General features: G+C 43.9%; 2 protein-coding genes across 2 annotated transcripts in view; both read left to right on the forward strand.

The window, feature by feature from the left end:
• The window catches only part of LOC133526979 (uncharacterized), a 93918-nt gene extending 79148 nt beyond the window's left edge, over nt 1-14770 (forward strand). Inside the window, 12 exon segments of the mRNA XM_061863856.1 lie at nt 301-401; nt 560-907; nt 2695-3013; nt 3915-4135; nt 4530-4629; nt 4987-6317; nt 6524-6763; nt 7081-7250; nt 7579-7681; nt 8087-8254; nt 10307-10438; nt 11232-14770. Coding sequence (XP_061719840.1) covers nt 301-401; nt 560-907; nt 2695-3013; nt 3915-4135; nt 4530-4629; nt 4987-6317; nt 6524-6763; nt 7081-7250; nt 7579-7681; nt 8087-8254; nt 10307-10438; nt 11232-11459 — 3461 coding nt within the window. The 3' untranslated portion in view covers nt 11460-14770.
• A 5149-nt stretch (nt 14771-19919) lies between these two features.
• LOC133526777 (synaptic vesicle glycoprotein 2B) overlaps nt 19920-21456 on the forward strand; it is a 61464-nt gene continuing 59927 nt past the window's right edge. Inside the window, exon 1 of the mRNA XM_061863523.1 lies at nt 19920-20097. The gene's annotated coding sequence lies outside the window, so the exon portion shown is untranslated. The remainder of the gene's footprint in view (nt 20098-21456) is intronic.

The raw sequence follows: 21456 nt of genomic DNA on the forward strand, positions 1-21456 counted from the left end.
GAATATTTTTTGTACAAAGGCAGTAATTTGACTTGGCGTTCCCGGTGTTCTGGTACAAGTAAAGGTGTAGAACAAATAACAGGGAATGCCAACTACATACAAATTTTATAAATATGAGTGCACCAAAACTAGACGGTTGAAACTCATAAAACGTTAGCAGACTTATCTTTATCTTGCTTTTTCGGGTATGGTACTTTACTGTTTCTCTAGCACGAATAAAATGTCATAATCATAAATGAACAAAACTAAGCAGAATATTTAATTACAATGTCGATACTAATATTAGTGTACGGTTTACAGGCACGTTCAGAATGGCGCTGTTCGCCCTGCGAGACATCGAACCGGGAGAGGAACTAACGTATGACTACAACTTCTCGCTTTTCAACCCAGCGGTGGGACAGGTCAGACACAACCAACTTATCCTAATTTGAGACGTTTGATTGTAAATTGTAACAAAAACTAAAACAAATTTAATAAAATATAAAAAGGTGTAAGATTTATCTCATCATGACACTATTATTGTTTAACTTGTGACTTCAATTTTTTTTTTCTATTTCAGCCATGCAAATGTGACTCAGAAGACTGCCGCGGCGTAATAGGCGGGAAATCTCAACGTATCACCAAACTCCCCGTGAAAACGCAAGCGCGAACAGCTTCCAACGCCTCCAACCAATCACAGGGCTCCTCCAGCCAGCCGCGCGTCGGCCGCCCGAGGAAGGCCGTCAAGTGCAACAAGAAGTCCGAGCAGGCCAGCTTGACAGCTTGTGAGATCAAGAATATGACCATCCTGAAGTATCAGCAGCATTTGAATAAGCTGTGGCAGGAGCCGCCGGTCAAACCGCTCACGGCGAAGGAGAGGAATTTGGTTAAGGAGAGACACTGCTTCTTGTTTAGGAATCTTGAAAGCGTGAGTATTTGTATTTTCTCAAACATGCTTGAAAATATACTTATTTCGTTTAGTAAATTAGTGCTCAGTACCCCTAGTGTAAATATTTTCGACAGCGAAACGTGACGTACGCGTTTGCGTTAAGTGTCATTTTGTATGAGATTTTTGACTTTCCAAAACGTCCCGCTTGGCGCGCTGTTTAAAAACCCATACAAAATGAGACTTAACGCAAACGCGTACGTCACGTTTCGCTATCGACTAAATTTACACTAGGGGTACAGTTTACAAACAGTACTTGTGTAAAGGTAGCGGAAAATAATGTACTTAATATTATTCATTTTAGAGATACTAATGTTCCGTCGTGTATAAATGAGCCAAGTTTGAACTGTAAAAGGAAAATACTTTTACACTTCTCATGAAAATATACATTTAAGTCAAAGTAAATTTGTCATTTAAGTCGCGTGTAAGCGACATAAAATATCTTAAATATGAAGTATGCTGTAGATCATAAAGTAAAATCATCTATTACGACCCTTATTAACTTAGCTATAACGTCCAAAATCTGCCATATTGCCTGACAGCCCTGCTGGCGCGTCCCCGACTGGCCTGAGTACGATTTTCTTTAGTATATAAAAATACGGCAAAATACCCTATAATATTGGATATTTTTGTATAATTTGCTTGCATTAGAAGTGTAAAGCCGAGTCTATAACTCAGGCATAAATGTCTTTTTTTTGTATCCTCGACAATGTTGATTCTCGCTGCGTTTGGTCCAAAGATAATTTGAAATAGAGATGGGTGGTCAAAGATTTTTTTAGCAAAAGTAAATTTACTGCCATCTTTCGACACATTAAAACTTTTAGAATGCAATTTGATTTGATCCTTATTCTTTTGTTGTTATATGTCTTAAATTTGTTAAATATCAAAAAGTGGCGCTATCTAATAGATAAAAAGCCAAAGGTATAAATATCAAAAACTGGCGCCATCTATTAGATCAAAGGCCAGAGGTATGGCAGCATCGTTTCGAGCGATGGCGCCACAATCTTTGGGTTGTGCCCGGTAAGATGGCGCCAATTTTTGATATTTAACAAAGGACCAAAGGAAATTTTGTATAGAGCTTCAAGTCAAGTCAAATCTTTTTTGCGTATCACAAATCACATTAGATGGAACAGAAGGTGTAGAAGTACATGTGACGCCCTGCAAGGGCACAGCAATTTAAGAGGACTAAATCTACTTTAAACAATGAGAAACCAATAACCTAAACATTACAATTAAATACATGAGTTCTAGCATAAACCATTAGTATTACCATCAATCATTAGTATCCTCTTCAAAGTATCCACTTTGAAGCTTGGCCCCAAAACCAACACAGCTGAGAGTTAAGTCGTTAAATAGGTCTTCAAATCTACTTCATTTAATTATATGGACACTACGCGGAATTCCATTGCAGAACTGAGATATTTGTGTTTTAGTCAAAATGTCATCACCCTAATTACCTACGCAATGGCTGCAGGGTAGATGTTTGCGCACCGCTGGGAGCGCGGCACGCCATTCGCCGCGCTCGCCCAGCGAACGACTCTATTGCCTGGGTAATAAGGGTGATGATATTTTGATTAAAATACAAATATCTCAGTTCTGCAATGGAATTTCGCTTGTTGCCCATATAATTAAATGAAGTAAATTTAAATACTAATTTAATAGCCCAAATCTCATGTTTGTTGGTTTTGGGTTTATTTTGACGCATGGTCCTTTAAAAAAAGTATGTTGCAGAAAATGTGTACGTGGAATAAAAAAGTGTGATGTTACAGGTTCGTCGCACTCGTGACCGCGTATCCCCGCCGCTGCCACCCGCCTCGCCCCCTCCGGCCCCCGCGCCCGCCGCCTCCTCGGCCCCCGTCGCCGTCGCCGCCCCCGCCCCCGCCCCCGCTCCCGCCCCGCTGGTGAACCCGCTGGAGCTGCCCGCCACCATGTGCCCGGAGCTGTTCGCGCGCCGCCTGCAGGCGCTGCGCGCGCCGCGCCCGCAGCTGGCCGGGCTGCGGCGCGTGCCGGACGATCCCGCCAAGACCAAGAAGGAGCGGCTCGCGGCCGTCTTTCAAGCGCTCTACGACTATGTTGTCGGAGTTACGGGTGAGCAGAGTTACATCGTCCTTGTTTCTCCTATATAACGAACTTACAAATTGACATCGTGTTCGTGTTGACGATTTTGCTACGAATCCATCAAATGGTATCTAATCAATGAATTTCCAAAACTTTGTTTAATACAATAGGGGATATTACGCGAAAGACGATAATCAAGGTTTCGTTATGGGTCTCTCTATCACTCTTGCATATTCGAGCAATAAGAAGGGAAATAAATAAATTTCGATTTTTTCATTTTGCGATAGGCCTCCACTAACACAAATAAACCACCTTGATGAATCAATGTCTTAGCGAAAATTTCTCAAAAATCTGTTTAAAGCTGTGTTGTGCCATGCACCGAACCTATAACTTCCACACGATACCATTTGAACGTTGACAAACATTGACATATACATCTTACGGGCGGGACGGGCCTTACGGGCAATAAGAATGAGGCAATCGTTCAGTCTAACGCCACAACGCTATCGGTTGACGAGTTTGCATCACGTGCGCAATTGGTAGTAACTAGTTGCGTTAGATTGCACGATTGGCTAGAATTTGTGATTGACACCACTGAACTATCATCATTCTTAGTACCCGTAAGGCCCGTCCTTAGATATATTTTGACGACCGGTTTGGCCTAGTGGGTAGTGACCCTGCCTACGAAGCTGATGGTCCCGGGTTCAAATCCTGGTAAGGGCATTTATTCGTGTGATGAGCATGGATATTTGTTCCTGAGTCATGGGTGTTTTCTATGTATTTAAGTATTTATAAATATTTATATATTATATATATCGTTGTCTAAGTACCCTCAACACAAGCCTTATTGAGCTTACTGTGGGACTTAGTCAATTTGTGTAGTAATAATAATGTCCTATAATATTTATATTATTTATGTGAATGTTGACAGACGACAAGGACAAGCCGCTGTGCGCGGCGCTGCTCCAAGCCCCTCGCGGCCCGAGCGCGGCGCCGGCGGGCGCGCTGGCCGGCGTGGCGGCGGGCGTGGCGGCGCGGCGCTACGACAGCGCGGCGCACTTCGACGCCGACATGAACGCCGTCTTCTCCGGCGTCACGCGCGAGCACGGCCGCATGTCCGCGCTCGGCTCCATCGCCGTCACCCTCAAGAAGGTATTTATTTATTTATTGTTCGGAGAACCAACAGCTATGAATTGTACAATAGTTATATATATAGATAACAAAGAGCCAATTATAGGTTCCCACCGGTAGCAACAGGTTAACAGATAATTGGTGGTTAGCACTAGATTTTTTTTTTTTTACGTGTTACCACTAATATTTTTAAATATTAATACTTATTATATTATATACTGAACAAAGAAACCAACACTTATTAGTTAACTTAATACGTTAATCGATACAATAATATGCCAACACATACGACTCGCTCACTCAAGTAATGTTTGTTTTATTTTCTAACTTCGGCCCTTGAATTTTAAGAACCCTTATTAAGTACCTGTTGCATAAAATATTATAACAAATATTGGTATCAATTGTTGTTTTCCAGGAGTATAACCTCGCTAAAGGGGAATTCGTCGAGCAGCTTAACAAGATCCTCGGGCCTGACGATCCGTTGCCGGCTGGATTTGTACAGAAGGCCAAACAAGGTAATTTCCTACATTTTATTACTGGAGGATGTATATTGTAATTTTTACCAGCTTACGTGCATGTTTAGTAGCAATTAATACATTAAAAAAATATCTCAAGTTTCTTTTTGCGATATTTTTAACAACTGTTAGACCTCGTTTACGTTTTTGACGTGTGAAGATTTCGTTTTTGCTAAGTGTCACATTAGTAGGGCCTACGTCAATTTTCGGGGACGAGCGGACCCCAGGCTTCCTTAACAACAATGTTATGAATCCGGAAAACCCGTATTCTGTCACACGCTTTGGATTTAAAAAGATTGTCCTTGTCGAATGTGTATTATTGAATGTCGTCTCTAATTGGGTCGTTTCGAATTGCAGAGGAAGTGATAATGTGCATATGCGGGCTGCACGTGGAGGAGGGGCTCATGGTGCAGTGCGGCGCGTGCGGCGTGTGGCAGCACGCGCGCTGCATGCGCGTCAAGGACACCCGCGCCGCGCACTACTGCCAGCTCTGCCACAAGGGGAAGCACCAGGTACGTGGACATATGCGGCTGCACGTGGAGGAGGGGCTCATGGTGCAGTGCGGCGCGTGCGGCGTGTGGCAGCACGCGCGCTGCATGCGCGTCAAGGACACCCGCGCCGCGCACTACTGCCAGCTCTGCCACAAGGGGAAGCACCAGGTACGTGGACATATGCGGCTGCACGTGGAGGAGGGGCTCATGGTGCAGTGCGGCGCGTGCGGCGTGTGGCAGCACGCGCGCTGCATGCGCGTCAAGGACACCCGCGCCGCGCACTACTGCCAGCTCTGCCACAAGGGGAAGCACCAGGTACGTGGACATATGCGGCTGCACGTGGAGGAGGGGCTCATGGTGCAGTGCGGCGCGTGCGGCGTGTGGCAGCACGCGCGCTGCATGCGCGTCAAGGACACCCGCGCCGCGCACTACTGCCAGCTCTGCCACAAGGGGAAGCACCAGGTACGTGGACATATGCGGCTGCACGTGGAGGAGGGGCTCATGGTGCAGTGCGGCGCGTGCGGCGTGTGGCAGCACGCGCGCTGCATGCGCGTCAAGGACACCCGCGCCGCGCACTACTGCCAGCTCTGCCACAAGGGGAAGCACCAGGTACGTGGACATATGCGGCTGCACGTGGAGGAGGGGCTCATGGTGCAGTGCGGCGCGTGCGGCGTGTGGCAGCACGCGCGCTGCATGCGCGTCAAGGACACCCGCGCCGCGCACTACTGCCAGCTCTGCCACAAGGGGAAGCACCAGGTACGTGGACATATGCGGCTGCACGTGGAGGAGGGGCTCATGGTGCAGTGCGGCGCGTGCGGCGTGTGGCAGCACGCGCGCTGCATGCGCGTCAAGGACACCCGCGCCGCGCACTACTGCCAGCTCTGCCACAAGGGGAAGCACCAGGTACGTGGACATATGCGGCTGCACGTGGAGGAGGGGCTCATGGTGCAGTGCGGCGCGTGCGGCGTGTGGCAGCACGCGCGCTGCATGCGCGTCAAGGACACCCGCGCCGCGCACTACTGCCAGCTCTGCCACAAGGGGAAGCACCAGGTACGTGGACATATGCGGCTGCACGTGGAGGAGGGGCTCATGGTGCAGTGCGGCGCGTGCGGCGTGTGGCAGCACGCGCGCTGCATGCGCGTCAAGGACACCCGCGCCGCGCACTACTGCCAGCTCTGCCACAAGGGGAAGCACCAGGTACGTGGACATATGCTGACTGATTAGCATAAAAAAAGAAACCTATGAATCACCCTACATATTACTGTGAATTAGCATTAATTAAGAAGATTCAGGAATTTCCTGAATTCCTGACAGGAAACATTACGAGGCAGCTTGAAAGGTAGCCGCCGTCCGTGATCTATTAAAACGCATCTAATATGCTTATTGTATTATTTGTACGTCAGGTGGACCGCGAGATCCCCCTCGAAGAATGGACGGAGGAAGGGCACCAGTTCTACGTGTCCCTCATGCGCGGCGCGCTGCAAGTCCGCCAGGGCGACACCGTGTACGTGCTGCGGGACATCCCCATCGACGCCGCCCGGCCCGACCTCAGCCTGGCGCAGGGCAAGGACGAGGCTAAGACTAAGCGGCCGGATCGGAAGCTCAAGCAGCTGAAGGGGAAGGAAGATGCTGCTGCTAATAAAGTAAGTGGGTTGGAACTAGACATTTTTCGTCAGGAGTTTAAGGTAGATGAACTCCAATTCAAGCATGGCGGTCTCTACGTCGTCTGCCCTGGGCCGAACTTCAGCTGCAAAAGGCGTTCAGGATGAAGCCAAAAAGATTCTGCTGCTTCAGAAGTAAAAGATAAAGCTGAGATTGGAAACTTCTTGAACCTATCCACGTGCATAAATACATATCGTGATATCGTATAGTACAACATTTATCAAGCGTGACTTTAAGGCGATAAAGTGTTTATAATAGTTATAGAGCGATTAATATTGTAATCAATTTTATTTCCCAGGAGACGTCGGTTCGCAAGCACACGTACCAAACGATCGGGTCCATCCCGGTGTCGGAGCTGGACATCTTCCGCGTGGAGCGGCTGTGGAAGCACAAGGACACGCAGGAGCGCTTCGTGTACGGACACCACTACCTGCGCCCGCACGAGACCTTCCACGAGCCCACGCGCAAGTGAGTACATCACTACACTATACACATAGCGTATTATAAGCGGGCAAGGATACTAAATACTGGTACTAAGTTCGGGTACGATATCACATCTCCTTGCCAGGCCTTGATTTCTTAGAAAAGCCAGATTAGGATCATGGACACCTTTGTCTCAAATAATTTTACTTTATGTTTGAAAAATCTGGTTAAAATATAAGACAAAATATTTAGCACCTAAAATGAGCCTTCTTTTGTTTGTGTATGGTGTTTTCATAAAAACACGCACATATGTTGAGTATATTTCAAGAGTAACTACAGTTTCGGAAAATATAACAGTAATTGTGTTTTGCAGGTTCTTCCACAATGAGGTGATGCGAGTTCCGCTCTACGAGGCGGTGCCCATCGAGCTGGTCATGTCACAGTGCTGGGTCATGGACCTTAACACTTATTGCAAGGTAAATATACGTTAAAGAATAATAGTCGGCAGTTCTGTAATTTTAATTTGTAAAGTTATGCCTGTAATGGTTCTAATGTAAGGACGATAAAAAGTAGTTTCTAAGTTTTCACTTATAAAACATAAGCATAATTGTACTATGTAGAAAAAAATATCAGTTTATTTTTTGGTTTGAAGTTATCCTTATCCGAGGGTTCCATAGCAAAACACGTTCGATTCTGGGGTCGACCGCCATGCATTTGTTTGAACGAATGTATGGCGGTCGGCGTCAGCGTCCAGTGCATGCGAGCGAGCGTGCGTTTCGTGGCACAGGTGTACAACTTATTCGGACCGCATTAGACTAATAGTAATTGCATCCTTAGGCCGATTTGAACATATTGAATAGACACTTGTATGTGTGTGTCAGGGGCGGCCGCTGGGCGCGCACGAGCAGCACGTGTACATCTGCGAGCTGCGCGTGGACCGCGGCGCGCGGCTCTTCACCAAGATCTCGCGGCCCAAGTACCCCATCTGCACCAAGCCCTACGCCTTCGACCACTTCCCTGCCCGTCTCAAGATCACCCGCACATATGCTGTAAGTACCGCACTATCACGCGGGGGCAGCACGTGTACATCTGCACCAAGCCCTACGCCTTCGACCACTTCCCTGCCCGTCTCAAGATCACCCGCACATATGCTGTAAGTACCACACTATCACGCGGGGGCAGCACGTGTACATCTGCACCAAGCCCTACGCCTTCGACCACTTCCCTGCCCGCCTCAAGATCACCCGCACATATGCTGTAAGTACCACACTATCACGCGGGGGCAGCACGTGTACATCCGCACCAAGCCCTACGCCTTCGACCACTTCCCTGCCCGTCTCAAGATCACCCGCACATATGCTGTAAGTACCACACTATCACGCGGGGGCAGCACGTGTACATCTGCACCAAGCCCTACGCCTTCGACCACTTCCCTGCCCGCCTCAAGATCACCCGCACATATGCTGTAAGTATCACACTATCACGCGGGGGCAGCACGTGTACATCTGCACCAAGCCCTACGCCTTCGACCACTTCCCTGCCCGCCTCAAGATCACCCGCACATATGCTGTAAGTACCACACTATCACGCGGGGGCAGCACGTGTACATCTGCACCAAGCCCTACGCCTTCGACCACTTCCCTGCCCGCCTCAAGATCACCCGCACATATGCTGTAAGTACCACACTATCACGCGGGGGCAGCACGTGTACATCTGCACCAAGCCCTAAGCCTTCGACCACTTCCCTGCCCGCCTCAAGATCACCTGCACATATGCTGTAAGTACCACACTATCACGCGGGGGCAGCACGTGTACATCTGCACCAAGCCCTACGCTTTCGACCACTTCCCTGCCCGCCTCAAGATCACCCGCACATATGCTGTAAGTATCACACTATCACGCGGGGGCAGCACGTGTACATTTGCACCAAGCCCTACGCCTTCGACCACTTCCCTGCCCGCCTCAAGATCACCCGCACATATGCTGTAAGTACCACACTATCACGCGGGGGCAGCACGTGTACATTTGCACCAAGCCCTACGCCTTCGACCACTTCCCTGCCCGCCTCAAGATCACCCGCACATATGCTGTAAGTATCACACTATCACGCGGGGGCAGCACGTGTACATCTGCACCAAGCCCTACGCTTTCGACCACTTCCCTGCCCGCCTCAAGATCACCCGCACATATGCTGTAAGTATCACACTATCACGCGGGGGCAGCACGTGTACATTTGCACCAAGCCCTACGCCTTCGACCACTTCCCTGCCCGCCTCAAGATCACCCGCACATATGCTGTAAGTACCACACTATCACGCGGGGGCAGCACGTGTACATCTGCACCAAGCCCTACGCCTTCGACCACTTCCCTGCCCGCCTCAAGATCACCTGCACATATGCTGTAAGTACCACACTATCACGCGGGGGCAGCACGTGTACATCTGCACCAAGCCCTACGCTTTCGACCACTTCCCTGCCCGCCTCAAGATCACCCGCACATATGCTGTAAGTATCACACTATCACGCGGGGGCAGCACGTGTACATTTGCACCAAGCCCTACGCCTTCGACCACTTCCCTGCCCGCCTCAAGATCACCCGCACATATGCTGTAAGTACCACACTATCACGCGGGGGCAGCACGTGTACATTTGCACCAAGCCCTACGCCTTCGACCACTTCCCTGCCCGCCTCAAGATCACCCGCACATATGCTGTAAGTATCACACTATCACGCGGGGGCAGCACGTGTACATCTGCACCAAGCCCTACGCTTTCGACCACTTCCCTGCCCGCCTCAAGATCACCCGCACATATGCTGTAAGTATCACACTATCACGCGGGGGCAGCACGTGTACATTTGCACCAAGCCCTACGCCTTCGACCACTTCCCTGCCCGCCTCAAGATCACCCGCACATATGCTGTAAGTATCACACTATCACGCGGGGGCAGCACGTGTACATCTGCACCAAGCCCTACGCCTTCGACCACTTCTAATTCTAAAATTTAGCAATATATCCTCGAGTATATTAAAGTACCGTAATAGTTGCAAAGATATTATCTTATTTACTTATAGGTTCTATACGTACAATTTGTTTCGCAGCCTCACGAAGTGTCGCCGGAGTACCTGAAAGGGCGCGCGGCCAAGAACGCGGCGCCGGCCGACAAGAGCAAGCCGGCCGGCAAGGACGCCGGCAGGAAGCCGCCCGCCGTCGCCTACCCCGACACCTCCAAGGTGATACGACCGACTTATTATTCTATTATTTCAACTATATTTTGACTGAGTGCTTAACCTTAATCTATTAATGCCCTAGTATCATTACTGATTTTTTCGGTTAAGGTAACGCTTAGACGTAGATTTTGTGTTGCGATCTCTCCTCGGGATTTTTTATATTGTTACTGATATATTTTTGAGAGATATTAAAGTTGTGCTATTAAAGCTTTGGTGAAAAGGGGTACAAGTCTTGCGCAGAGTAAGTGAAAAAGCGTGTAGGTTTTATATATCGGGAGACTAAAAGGGGTACACCCCTTTTCATTACAGCTACAGAAATTGATTTTTGGCACATTTTGGTGTATACTACTATCTGTAGATTTTTTTATATGTCGACCTTTTTTATATGATCGATTACATGGTCTATTTGTTGTGACACAGGTAGTAATATTGAAATACTATATTTTAAATGTTTTTAGTTCAGTTTGATAGAAATTGTTAGTCTTTTAGGCGCGGTAATAAAAATAATGATGTTAGTTACATATATTTAATCAAGTCACACGGGCGTATCGTAAGTAAATGACGTGAAGTAGTGTAGTTTTTGTGGCTAGCTGTTCTAGTTTGTTTGTATATGTAAACATACATTTTTGCTCATTAGGATTCAGATTTTTAGAATATTTTATTCGGGTTTCGTTTCGCGCTCGTATCGGATCCCAAACGTTTTGATTGAGTGATAGTCGGGGTCAACGCCTCGGAACCGGCACCGTTCCGAGGCGTTGACCTGGATTCTCATGTAATATCTGTATTTGTTGTTTAGAAGTGCTCGGCGGGCTCGGGCTCGGGTTCGGGCGCGGGCGCCCGCCGGGAGCGGCAGAAGGAGCGCGTGAACGGCATCGCGCGGCGCCTGCTGGCGCGCGGCGGCGGCGCGCGCGCGCTCGACGCCTCCTACCTGCTGCGGCGCGCCGGGCCGGCCGCCGGGCCCGCCGCCGGGCCGGCCGCCGGGCCCGCCTGCCCGCCGCCCCCCCCCCCCGCGCGCGCGCCCTGACCGCGCCGCTGCCCGTGCTGCGACCCCGCCGCCCCGGCGCCCCGCCCCGCCCCCACTACCAACAGACAGAGAAAAAATATACTATAAACGTGTCCCAACCTGTCCGGAACAAAAAATACTACAAGGCCCCGACCAAATTCTTGATGAATTTTGACATAGGCTCGGAAAGTGTACATGTACTGTAATAGTACGAAGACTTCTAAATAAATGTGCCACATGGTAGAACTGTGAATGAAAGAAATCGTGAATCGTGACCGAGGTGGACATGTTTATAGGTTATATAATCATACTTGGACGTGAGAGAAGTGACGAGAAGGTAAAATTAATCGATATAGGTACATATAAATGTAATAACGTCGTACTCATAAAATTATTTGCGTCATACGACGAATAAAATACTGTAAAACGAGGTTGAGAAAATATTTTCTATACATTACGTACTACTCTCAGTATTCTCACCTCACATTTCATTTCCAATAAAAATACATGACGTGCTGTCTATCTATATACTTAAAAGTAGAGTAACTGAATTATGCCTATATTCTACATCCTTAAATATATATAGAAATATAAAAACTGTAAAAGGCGACGCTTAAAAAGTGCACATTATATAGCAGCTGTTAGATAGTAAATCTCTTGTTGTTAATACTTAGGTAAATCTTGCATAATGCGTACTCGAAAGTACATAACTCTTCCGATATATAACGTTTACCTAGTGTATATTTTCGACGTGAATCCCATCTTTGATAGTGTTTATACATTGTTTTGGTTGAATGTAAGTAATCGATAAAAGCGTATGGTATTGGCAGTTTGCGTGGCAGTTGGTGTCGAGGAAGTCCATGGTGGGTAATTCCACAAAACTGTAACGTCAGATACCAATTTTTTCGTGTGTTCTTACATTAATTAAGCAAATTTAACCTTTTCAACGCTTTTCCACACGTGTCAAGAAATGCCATGGACGCCAAAAAGTTAACTGGTGAAGAGCGAATATGAAGCTTAACTGACAGTAGGAAAGTCGCTTTGACAACGTCCGCCATAGCCTTTTTAATGGTCATTGGCGTCGCGGGCACGACAGACGATGACCGTTTTAGTGGTCTTTGGCGTTGAAAAGGTTAAGTATCCAGCTATCTACCTGTAGGGTTACGCCAGACATACAGACACTTAAATTTGCTTAATTAATGTAAGAAAACACGAAAGAATTGGTATAGTTGTTAGCTTTGTAGCTGGCCCCCAACGGCTTATCCTTTGTATATTGTTAACTAAAACCGCGCGTGCCACTTACCTGCAAAAAAAGGGCCGGGTAACTTTAATCGGTTATTTAATTAGAACTCCTATGGTAACTGAAATAAGATTCAAAATGAACAAATGGAAAAATAATTTGTGATTTCTTGTGTGGTCCCTATACGGTTACTGAGTGCCGGCGAGTCGAACGCTACCGAACCAGTCTAAAATGTGTCCTCGATATGCGCAACAAAGGCGCGTTATCGGAGAGCACACCTACACTGGTTTTTGGAGCGTTGGACTAGCCCGCGCTCAGGTGCCAATTAGAATTATACGACACTTTTTTGCAGTTAGTGGCACGCGCAGTTTTAGTTAACAATAGACAAAGGATAAGCCGATCCGGGCCAGATACAAAGCTAACAACTATAACTGACGTTACAGACTCGTGGATTACCCTGGTTCGTAACATTCCGCTCTAGTTTACGATTGGAGACAATAAGTTAGCCGGCAGGATGGACGAAGAATCTCTGATATGTTTTGTACGAGTGTAGTTTAGGTACTTCTAGCGGTGTCGTGATGGTATAAAGTATTTTTGTATAAAATAATTATTATTCGCTAGATAACATAAAGTATGTTTGAGTGACATGCATGCCGTGTGTCTGATAACGTAAGGTTCTCTCTCGCCTAGTTTGCTTTGGTTATTAATTTATTTACACCACAAGTACGGTTTTGATAAGATGTTGTATTTAACTATTTACGTATGTAATCTCGAGTATATTTTTAGCGAGGTACTACATGTTTCGTGCGCCTTTCGTGTACCGACATGCCTACAGACTGCATTACTGTTGATTCAGATGCGGCGAAATCTTTGTTTAAATCAGATATAATATAAGTAATAGTTATATTTTTACATTAGTAAATATTGTTATAGCTGTAAGGGTAGTCGTGTAGGGTAATGAAATACTAGTTAACGACCAGTGGTGCGAACTGATGTTGAATGTTGCAGAGTTTAGATAGGGGTTACGAGAGGGCGTTGTTTGGCAGGTTGTTAATTTAGTGTTAGCGTTCATCAGTTTATTCTTTTTAATCATCTTCCGTTAACTTCAATCGATGATTCAAAGGAATGCTTTTCATTAGTCTGGTCATTTTTATTGTGTTTCTAGTACTTTTAGGAGTAAATCACGATTTAATCTCTCTATTTTTCTATTATACTTTTGATAAGTTGTACATATGTTAGCGGTTAAGGAGGTTGATTGTTTTGTGTTAAATGCGGAAAAATAATATATTGCTTGATCTTGAGTTAGTGTGTAAGATTCTCTGCTTTGTTACGGTCGCTAGCGCACGCCTTGCTGTTGTGATCACAGAGAACAAAATTGTTTTTGTTTCTAATTTATTTGTAAAATACTGTTAGCTTTTTACACCGGCTTACCTTATTATTTATCTTCTTTTCGACTATTTACAAGCTAGTTTTATACTGCTATTGCGTGTTTTTATGGAGAAACATGTAACGTTATCAATAGATTTAGATGATTGATCCCAAAATGTAAATCATTCAAACTGCAGTATACACAACCCGTGTGACGTAACGGACTGGTGATCACTCGATTTATCATTTACCAGTATTGATTATTCTTAAGTAAATTACAAAATATAGAGTGCACTTAGACAATGAATAGAATTATTGCTGTTGACATCTGTAAATATATTGACATTATGAATCATAAATATCAAAATATTTTACGATCACATTTTCCAAATGCACATGTATTAGAATTTTGCCTTGTAGATATAATAATAGTTCAAGTTATGAATTAACCATATCTTCTACGATATTGCACTTGCATTCTGATTGTACTTAATTAGTTAAATAGTTTATTAGAGTTAATAGCATTGTGAATGGACTTGATTTACGTTTGTCTAAACATTTGGGATCAAAATAATCTATCCAGTTTTGGCAACCTAAATTGATTAGATCTATCTTTTCCGATGATTTTATGATATATCGAGCAGCTTTACTATTTATATCATTTGTTTTAAGATGCCATTTGTTGTAACTCATGTTTTAATATTAAATTAAAATCTGGATCAAACACTTGTTTTTTTTCGGAAATAAAAGAATATCCTGAGTAACATATACCTCGCGTGTCGAATGACAGTCCCAGTTTATTTTACTATGGAGCAGCTATCACGTAAAATGTTTGTAGACATTTTTTGGAAGTTAATAACATTTAAGTTACGAAAATACGGTAGAGTCAGAAGAAGCTGAGTTGGCAGCGATTGTGATAGCCCATAAATAATAGTTTACGTAGACGTTAAACGTAGACGTTATTGACGGAGTGAAGTGCGCTGTCTATAGGGACCGTGCGCGTTGGAGGGTCTGCCATCTTGTGGCCTGAATCGGAACCATAAACATGTATATTTACACGTCACTTGTTTACTTGTACATAATAGGTTCTGCCATCTTGTGGGCTACATCGGAACAATAAGCATCACATTTACGCCTCGCGCCAAAAATCTGACGGCTCCTGTGCTGCCTCCTACAGTTCATGCACGCTCCCTATGATTTGATATTTTTTCAAGTATTATAGGTATTGTAGCGCCACCTATTTAAGGTTTTTTCTCGGACACTTTTTGGTACATGGAGATTCTATTCCTTACCTCTACCTTCCATACTTCAGCTGTCGTATTTGGGCACGGTTTTTTTCTTATTTTCCTTTCTTTTATCATTAGAAAGAAGGTAAATAAGAGATCTTGACGTGTATTTTTATAAAAAATCACTAGGAAAATAAGTCACAGCAAATATGTAACAAATGTAAATAATAAACGATCTTGTACATTCTTTTTCTTTCATAAGTAATATAAACTAATTTTTTTAAAGCGTTTTTTTAATAATTTTAAATAAACACGTCAAGATTGGTTACCTTTTTTCTAATTCTAAATAAAAAACGAACTAATTATAGACTTTGTAACTTTTTTACAATCAATAACTTTTTACTCCTTAGAGAAGCAAGAGAATATACCGCGTGATTCGGTCGGTACACTTCATACATCAATTTGTACATTATTAAGGCTGACTAGAATCAGACCAACCTAACTCTACATTATGCATGGCATTTGCAATAACAAAATGTGGAATGTCATCATTATACTCCGTTTTTTTTTGCATTAGAAAAAAGGAAAACGATGTGGAGGTGTTTTTCTCTTAAAAATGGTTGAAGTGTTTTTTAAAAATTACTTTGTATTCATTATAAAAAAGCAAAATAATGTAAATGATCGTAAAGTTCCATTTTTTTGCTATGTATAATTTTCAAAAGTGTTTTTCAATAAAAAGACATTACGATTAAGATTTTTTTCTTATGCTAGGCGCGAAGCAGTATTTCAAGTTTCCATTTTTAGATTTAAGCCACTAGATGGCAGACTATGCGAAATAGAGTCAGTGTGAAGAGTAGGAGGCAGCAACTGCTTAGAAGCGTGAATTGTTTTCGTTTTCGATTTAGGTCACGAGATGGCAGACCCTCCAACATGCACGGTCTCTATAGGTGATGTCAAATTTCTATAAAATCATGACGTTTATAATGATGATGACACTCACTTTATTCTATTCTAGTCGATGCAAAGTTAGCTTTGACGACATTAGACGACACGACGCTTAGTCTTGGGTAAGTACTCTCAACCAGAGGTCGGCAAACTACTTACTTTGAGTGAATAGCAGCTCTTCGAGTTTTAAATAGTCCAATGTTAAAAGCCTCAAGTACCAAGGGTCTTTGACTTTTGATACATTTTGTATGAACCGCTTGTGCGGTATCGCGTCAGCGGGACTCGACGGTTTAAATGTCAGGGCTGGTTGCATTAGTGCTGGTGAAAAGTTGCGATATCACTGGCGAGTTAAAAGTTATGCTATAGTGAAACGCAGCTAAGAAGTCAATCCTGACAGTTATGAATTGACCCTTATATTTAAGCTACTAACGCTATCGGTTAAACGGTAGGTCTTAGCTTCGTAAATATAAGGGTTAATTCGTAACAGTCAGGATTGACTTCATAGCATCGTTTCAATATACCCACTACTAAGGATGGTTTCGTTATTATATTGCAGAAGACTATAAACAACCTAGTGTGTAGGCGCCCTTATTTCCCAGCCTATTACCTACTAATTAACTGCAAGCAAATAACTGTGTTTAACTTAAGTTCATCTGGTAATAACTTAGTTTTATGAATGATAAAAGACCTAGTCGATAGAGTCTGGGAGCCGATAGTCGCGAGTGCAAGTTCGCGTACGCCAGTTCCTTAATAGTATAGTTGATTGTGAGTATATCCCTATGACCAAGAAAGTAATAACGACTACCTAGGACTATCTAGGAAGTTATTAGCTTGTGGTGATGCAGCCTGTGAGTTTTGTTACTAAGAATCCCGTCTGCGTCTGCCAAGGCGTAAACAAGCCACCCGTTCTCGGCCAAACGAAGTATGTCACTAAGACTCAGGAGGAGATAGGATGTTAGGTACCTAAGCGGCAGAAAAATTTAACGTGTCTTCCCACGATGCTGCACCGTCAGCGAAACTAAAGCCGCAAGCCACCCGGGAACTGCTTCAGGTGAATGAACCTGCCGCACCTGTCCGTCAAAGTAACGCCGATTGTTACGTAAATTATTTAAATGCATAAGTACCTACCAAACTATTAACGCACATGACTGTAGGCAGTCAATTTAAGCCTGTAACGATCCATAAATAGCTAATATCTGACCGACAAGTGGAACGAATAGCGAATAATAGTAGCGTACAACTGAACCGCGACTCTTAATGCGAGATTTTTCACACCTTTCAGCTGCACGATCCTATAGGTATTTTTGCTAACAGGCGGTTTACCTTCGCAAGTGATATTTCGGCAATGAGAATCGGCTCACGAGTACGTCGGGGAAGTCTTTAGTCAAGTGTTGTCAGAGTTATTTGCTTTAACATTGACCTTAAATAACAATTTACATTTACGATTCCCGGGGCTGCGGCCGCGGGGTCTGCGCGCTGGGGTCACTCGCAATGAGAAGATTGGACCAGCGTCCGGACTCCGCCCGCATCACCAAAATAATCTGATGATGCATTTTGCGTACTTATCGCCTTCCGTGAACCGTCCTATTACGTGTGAAGTAGCTCTGTAAACAAAACAAACACATTCGAGGCGTCATTGTTGCAAATTGTCATACGTCGTATTTAGGAAGCCCTCATGATCAAGCTACTGTTTTATGCCTGCGACTTGAATTTATTACCTTCATAAACATTTGACTAGTACTTAGGTTTATCGCAACAGGTACCTACAGAGCTACTGTAAACTCTCGACGTCCGATTGAATCATTACAATGGTTGTAATCGTAACGTCTTTTGTTCGCTTGCATGATTGAACGAAGCGTGTAAGTTGGCATGTAAGTAGCCATTAATTTAAATAGGTAACATTGAGTAATACGATGTTCAACGGAAGCGAAAAATGGCGTGACACTTGTCACTTGCCAGAACAAGGGCCGACACATTAGCCATGGAATGAGAATTGGAATCGACACATACCTAACTGGAGATAATTTTACAAGTCTGTTAGGAAAGAACAGATTTGTGGAATGTATAGGGCCCAATACACGCCACGACTCTATTAATCCCCCAAGAACGTTTCATATTTACAATGGCGGTCAAGACTCACTAGCTTTTACTGTAAAAAAGTTATCGGATCTCAGCAAAAGCCAAGCCTAACCTAAGCCCTGACTTTACTAACCCTACACCTTGGTTTAAAAACTGTGATTTGGCTAATATTGAAGACAAAAACTTACTTTCTTACCATTACCTATGTTATGTCCCAGACTGTCCGATAGGATTACATCACAGGATGTCAATGAAAGTTACAGCTTTGTAAGGTAAGGTGGGTAAGACTATCCGGGACAAAACAAACAATTGTCTGGAATTCTCATACTGTTGGTCTTGCCCCGAATAAAATAAACTATGTTCTATAACTATGTCTTACCCCACCTTACCTTATGAACCACCAAACCAAACCAGACTCCATACCAAATTTCAGCTTTAGTAGGGCATCGAGAAGTGTCCTAGTTTTACTTGTTATGTATTCAGAATTGCACCCTCTTTTATTGGGGTGGGAGGGTAAAAGTTACAGATTTCTCATATTTTCTGTTGTTTTTATGTAAATCCTAGGCTAATGTCAAATTTCAGCTTTTTATGACATCGGAAAGTACCCTAAAGGTTTGTGTCAGTGAGTGGGTCGCCAAATCGTCGTATTTTAGGTACTGATGAAATCTAAAGTATTAAAGCTAAGTTGATGAACCTTAATGTACCTATTTCATATGTTCCCTAACTACATCCTGTGGATTAGAGCTGTCTGGTGTTATCTGCGACTAAGCGAGCGAAAAGTTTGAATATGAGACGAAACGGTTCGAGAAAAGGTAAATAGTGCTTTGCCTTTATTGTTCATATTCCCCGTAATTTTTTTTGGTGGAGCACTGCCGTGCCCCCAGATAAGAAACGGACATAATATTCGGCAGCGCGCCATCATGTTTATTACACAAATACGAATTCTAAAAACGTAGAGCGTTATTTACCCGAGTAGAACCTAACTTACGTACCTACCTAACCTAACAGCATTAGGCTTTTCGACCAATTTAAATAATTAGGCACTAAGAATGAATCATAAAATCTATTTTTCTCTTAAACCTGGCCATCCTTATAACATGTCTGATTTTATCTACATTTTCTTTTAATTCTTGCAAATACGAGACTTGGAGGCCAATTCAAATTTAGATTGTGCATCAACATGATATTTAAATGATACCAGTCGCGCGTGCATTTCGGTCGTACTTGTCCGTACATGTATTGGCGCGAGCGAGAGGCACAGGCGACTGACATCATCAGGTATCAATTTGATGTCATAATGTTAGTTAGAATTGGCCTCTTAATAAAAAAGAGATGAACAAGTCAGGATGGGGATAGTGTGCTAGATTATGATATTTCGTATCTACCGACATCAGGGAGATGGGTAGATCTCTCTTCGGGAGACAAAAAAACTTTCCGTAGTCATATACAGTGACATCATGTAGAGATGAGCAGTGTACCGTGGCACAAATAACATTATTTCATAAAGTCAAATCATGTGTAGGGTCGGCGCTTATCCCCAGGACGTGCAATCCCGTGCCATTATTCGTGATCGCGCTGGCATATGTCCTCCGGCGTACCTCGTAGACGCACGCAATCGCTAATCTCCACCGCCCACCGATCGTTGGTTTAACCCCGACTTGATTCGAGCGCGAGTTTGTATCGGAAGTTCATTAATGTTCGATGTGCCTTGGACCGATGCATGGTCATCGCGCGAAGACATTTGAAGACAACCCTGCGACTTCTATTGTATCGCCGTGGAATAATTATGCACAGGTAACAGGTAAGTACCGAGAAATCGTTTAACAGCGGACATACTTACCTATTTTATTTACCTTATTGTCACTCGTGCAAGTTCCGCAAATAAAAATTTTAATACTTTCACGTGCCTGCAACACATGTCGATGATTGAAATTAGTTATGCACCATACGTTGTTACTCATGAGAAGCATTTACCTGACAATGTAACAACAAGAAGCGACAACCGCGATGGGACAACGGCTGTTTTTCACGTTTTCAGTATGTTTTATTATTGTGGAAAAGTGTTTCATTGTTGTAAGAGGCAATCGTGGAGTGAATGCTCTCTCGACGTTCGTAAAAATGTCCAAGCCACGTGTACAGAGAAGTTACTTATCCCTATATAGCAATAAGTAGGTCCCTCATTAACAGTAAGGACCCAACTGCTTATCGTTATCAAAATAATGCTTGTTAAGACGAAATTAGAGTCCAAACGTAATGCTCATTTTCCTCCCTGGATATTAACATTATTGAGAAAATTTTGACTTAATTTGTTGTAGGTACATCACACCTATAAATCGTGTCATTCACGACTAGTGCATTGTCTCTTATTGCCATGTCATTAAAGGTTAGATTTGACAAATCTGCGCGTCATCGTGGATGACACGAACTATATGCCCCTAAGTTTGGTTTTTTCGAATGTGTATGAAATTGGTTTTTCGCCCCTAATTTTTACAATAATCAAGAAATCGAAAAAAAAAAACACACGTATAGCATAGCTATGGTTAATTTAATATACATCAAATGATGTAAAATTATTTTCCATCATGTCAATATCCAGAGAGGAAAATGAGGAATACGTTTGTATGGAGAAGCGGCCGTCCCCTTTTCCTCTTAATTATCGACAGAAGTTTTTAAGCTTATGTTAAACTTATCATAACAGTCCTTGTATTATTCTTCTTCTTCACTGGCTCAGTGACCCAAACAGGGTCTTGGCCTCTGACACAAGAGAGCGCCATCACTCTGCCCTATCCTGCGCCACTTCACGCCAATTGGGTATTCCGAGGGCGAACAGGTCTTTTAGAACTTCGTCACTCCAGCGGTATCTGGGACGCCCAGACGGACGTTTTCCACCCGGGTGCCCCACATACGCTCTTCTCCTTGTATTATTAGCTCTAATTAAACGACTTTACCTACGTGTTTGAGAAATTATGTTTCATATTATTTTATTTTTTAATTTTATTTTATACCTAAGTTTTAAATACAGGCGATATCGCTACATAGTAGTTAAGGAGAAATCGTGTTTAATTATTTGTTGTTATTTGAATCTTACGAGTATTTACACCTATTCAGACACGTGTTGCGATTAACATGGCGTGTCAAAACATTGAGGTGATATTCTATC

Source organism: Cydia pomonella, chromosome 17 (assembly GCF_033807575.1).
Source record: "Cydia pomonella isolate Wapato2018A chromosome 17, ilCydPomo1, whole genome shotgun sequence".
Taxonomy (NCBI): Eukaryota; Metazoa; Arthropoda; class Insecta; order Lepidoptera; family Tortricidae; genus Cydia; species Cydia pomonella.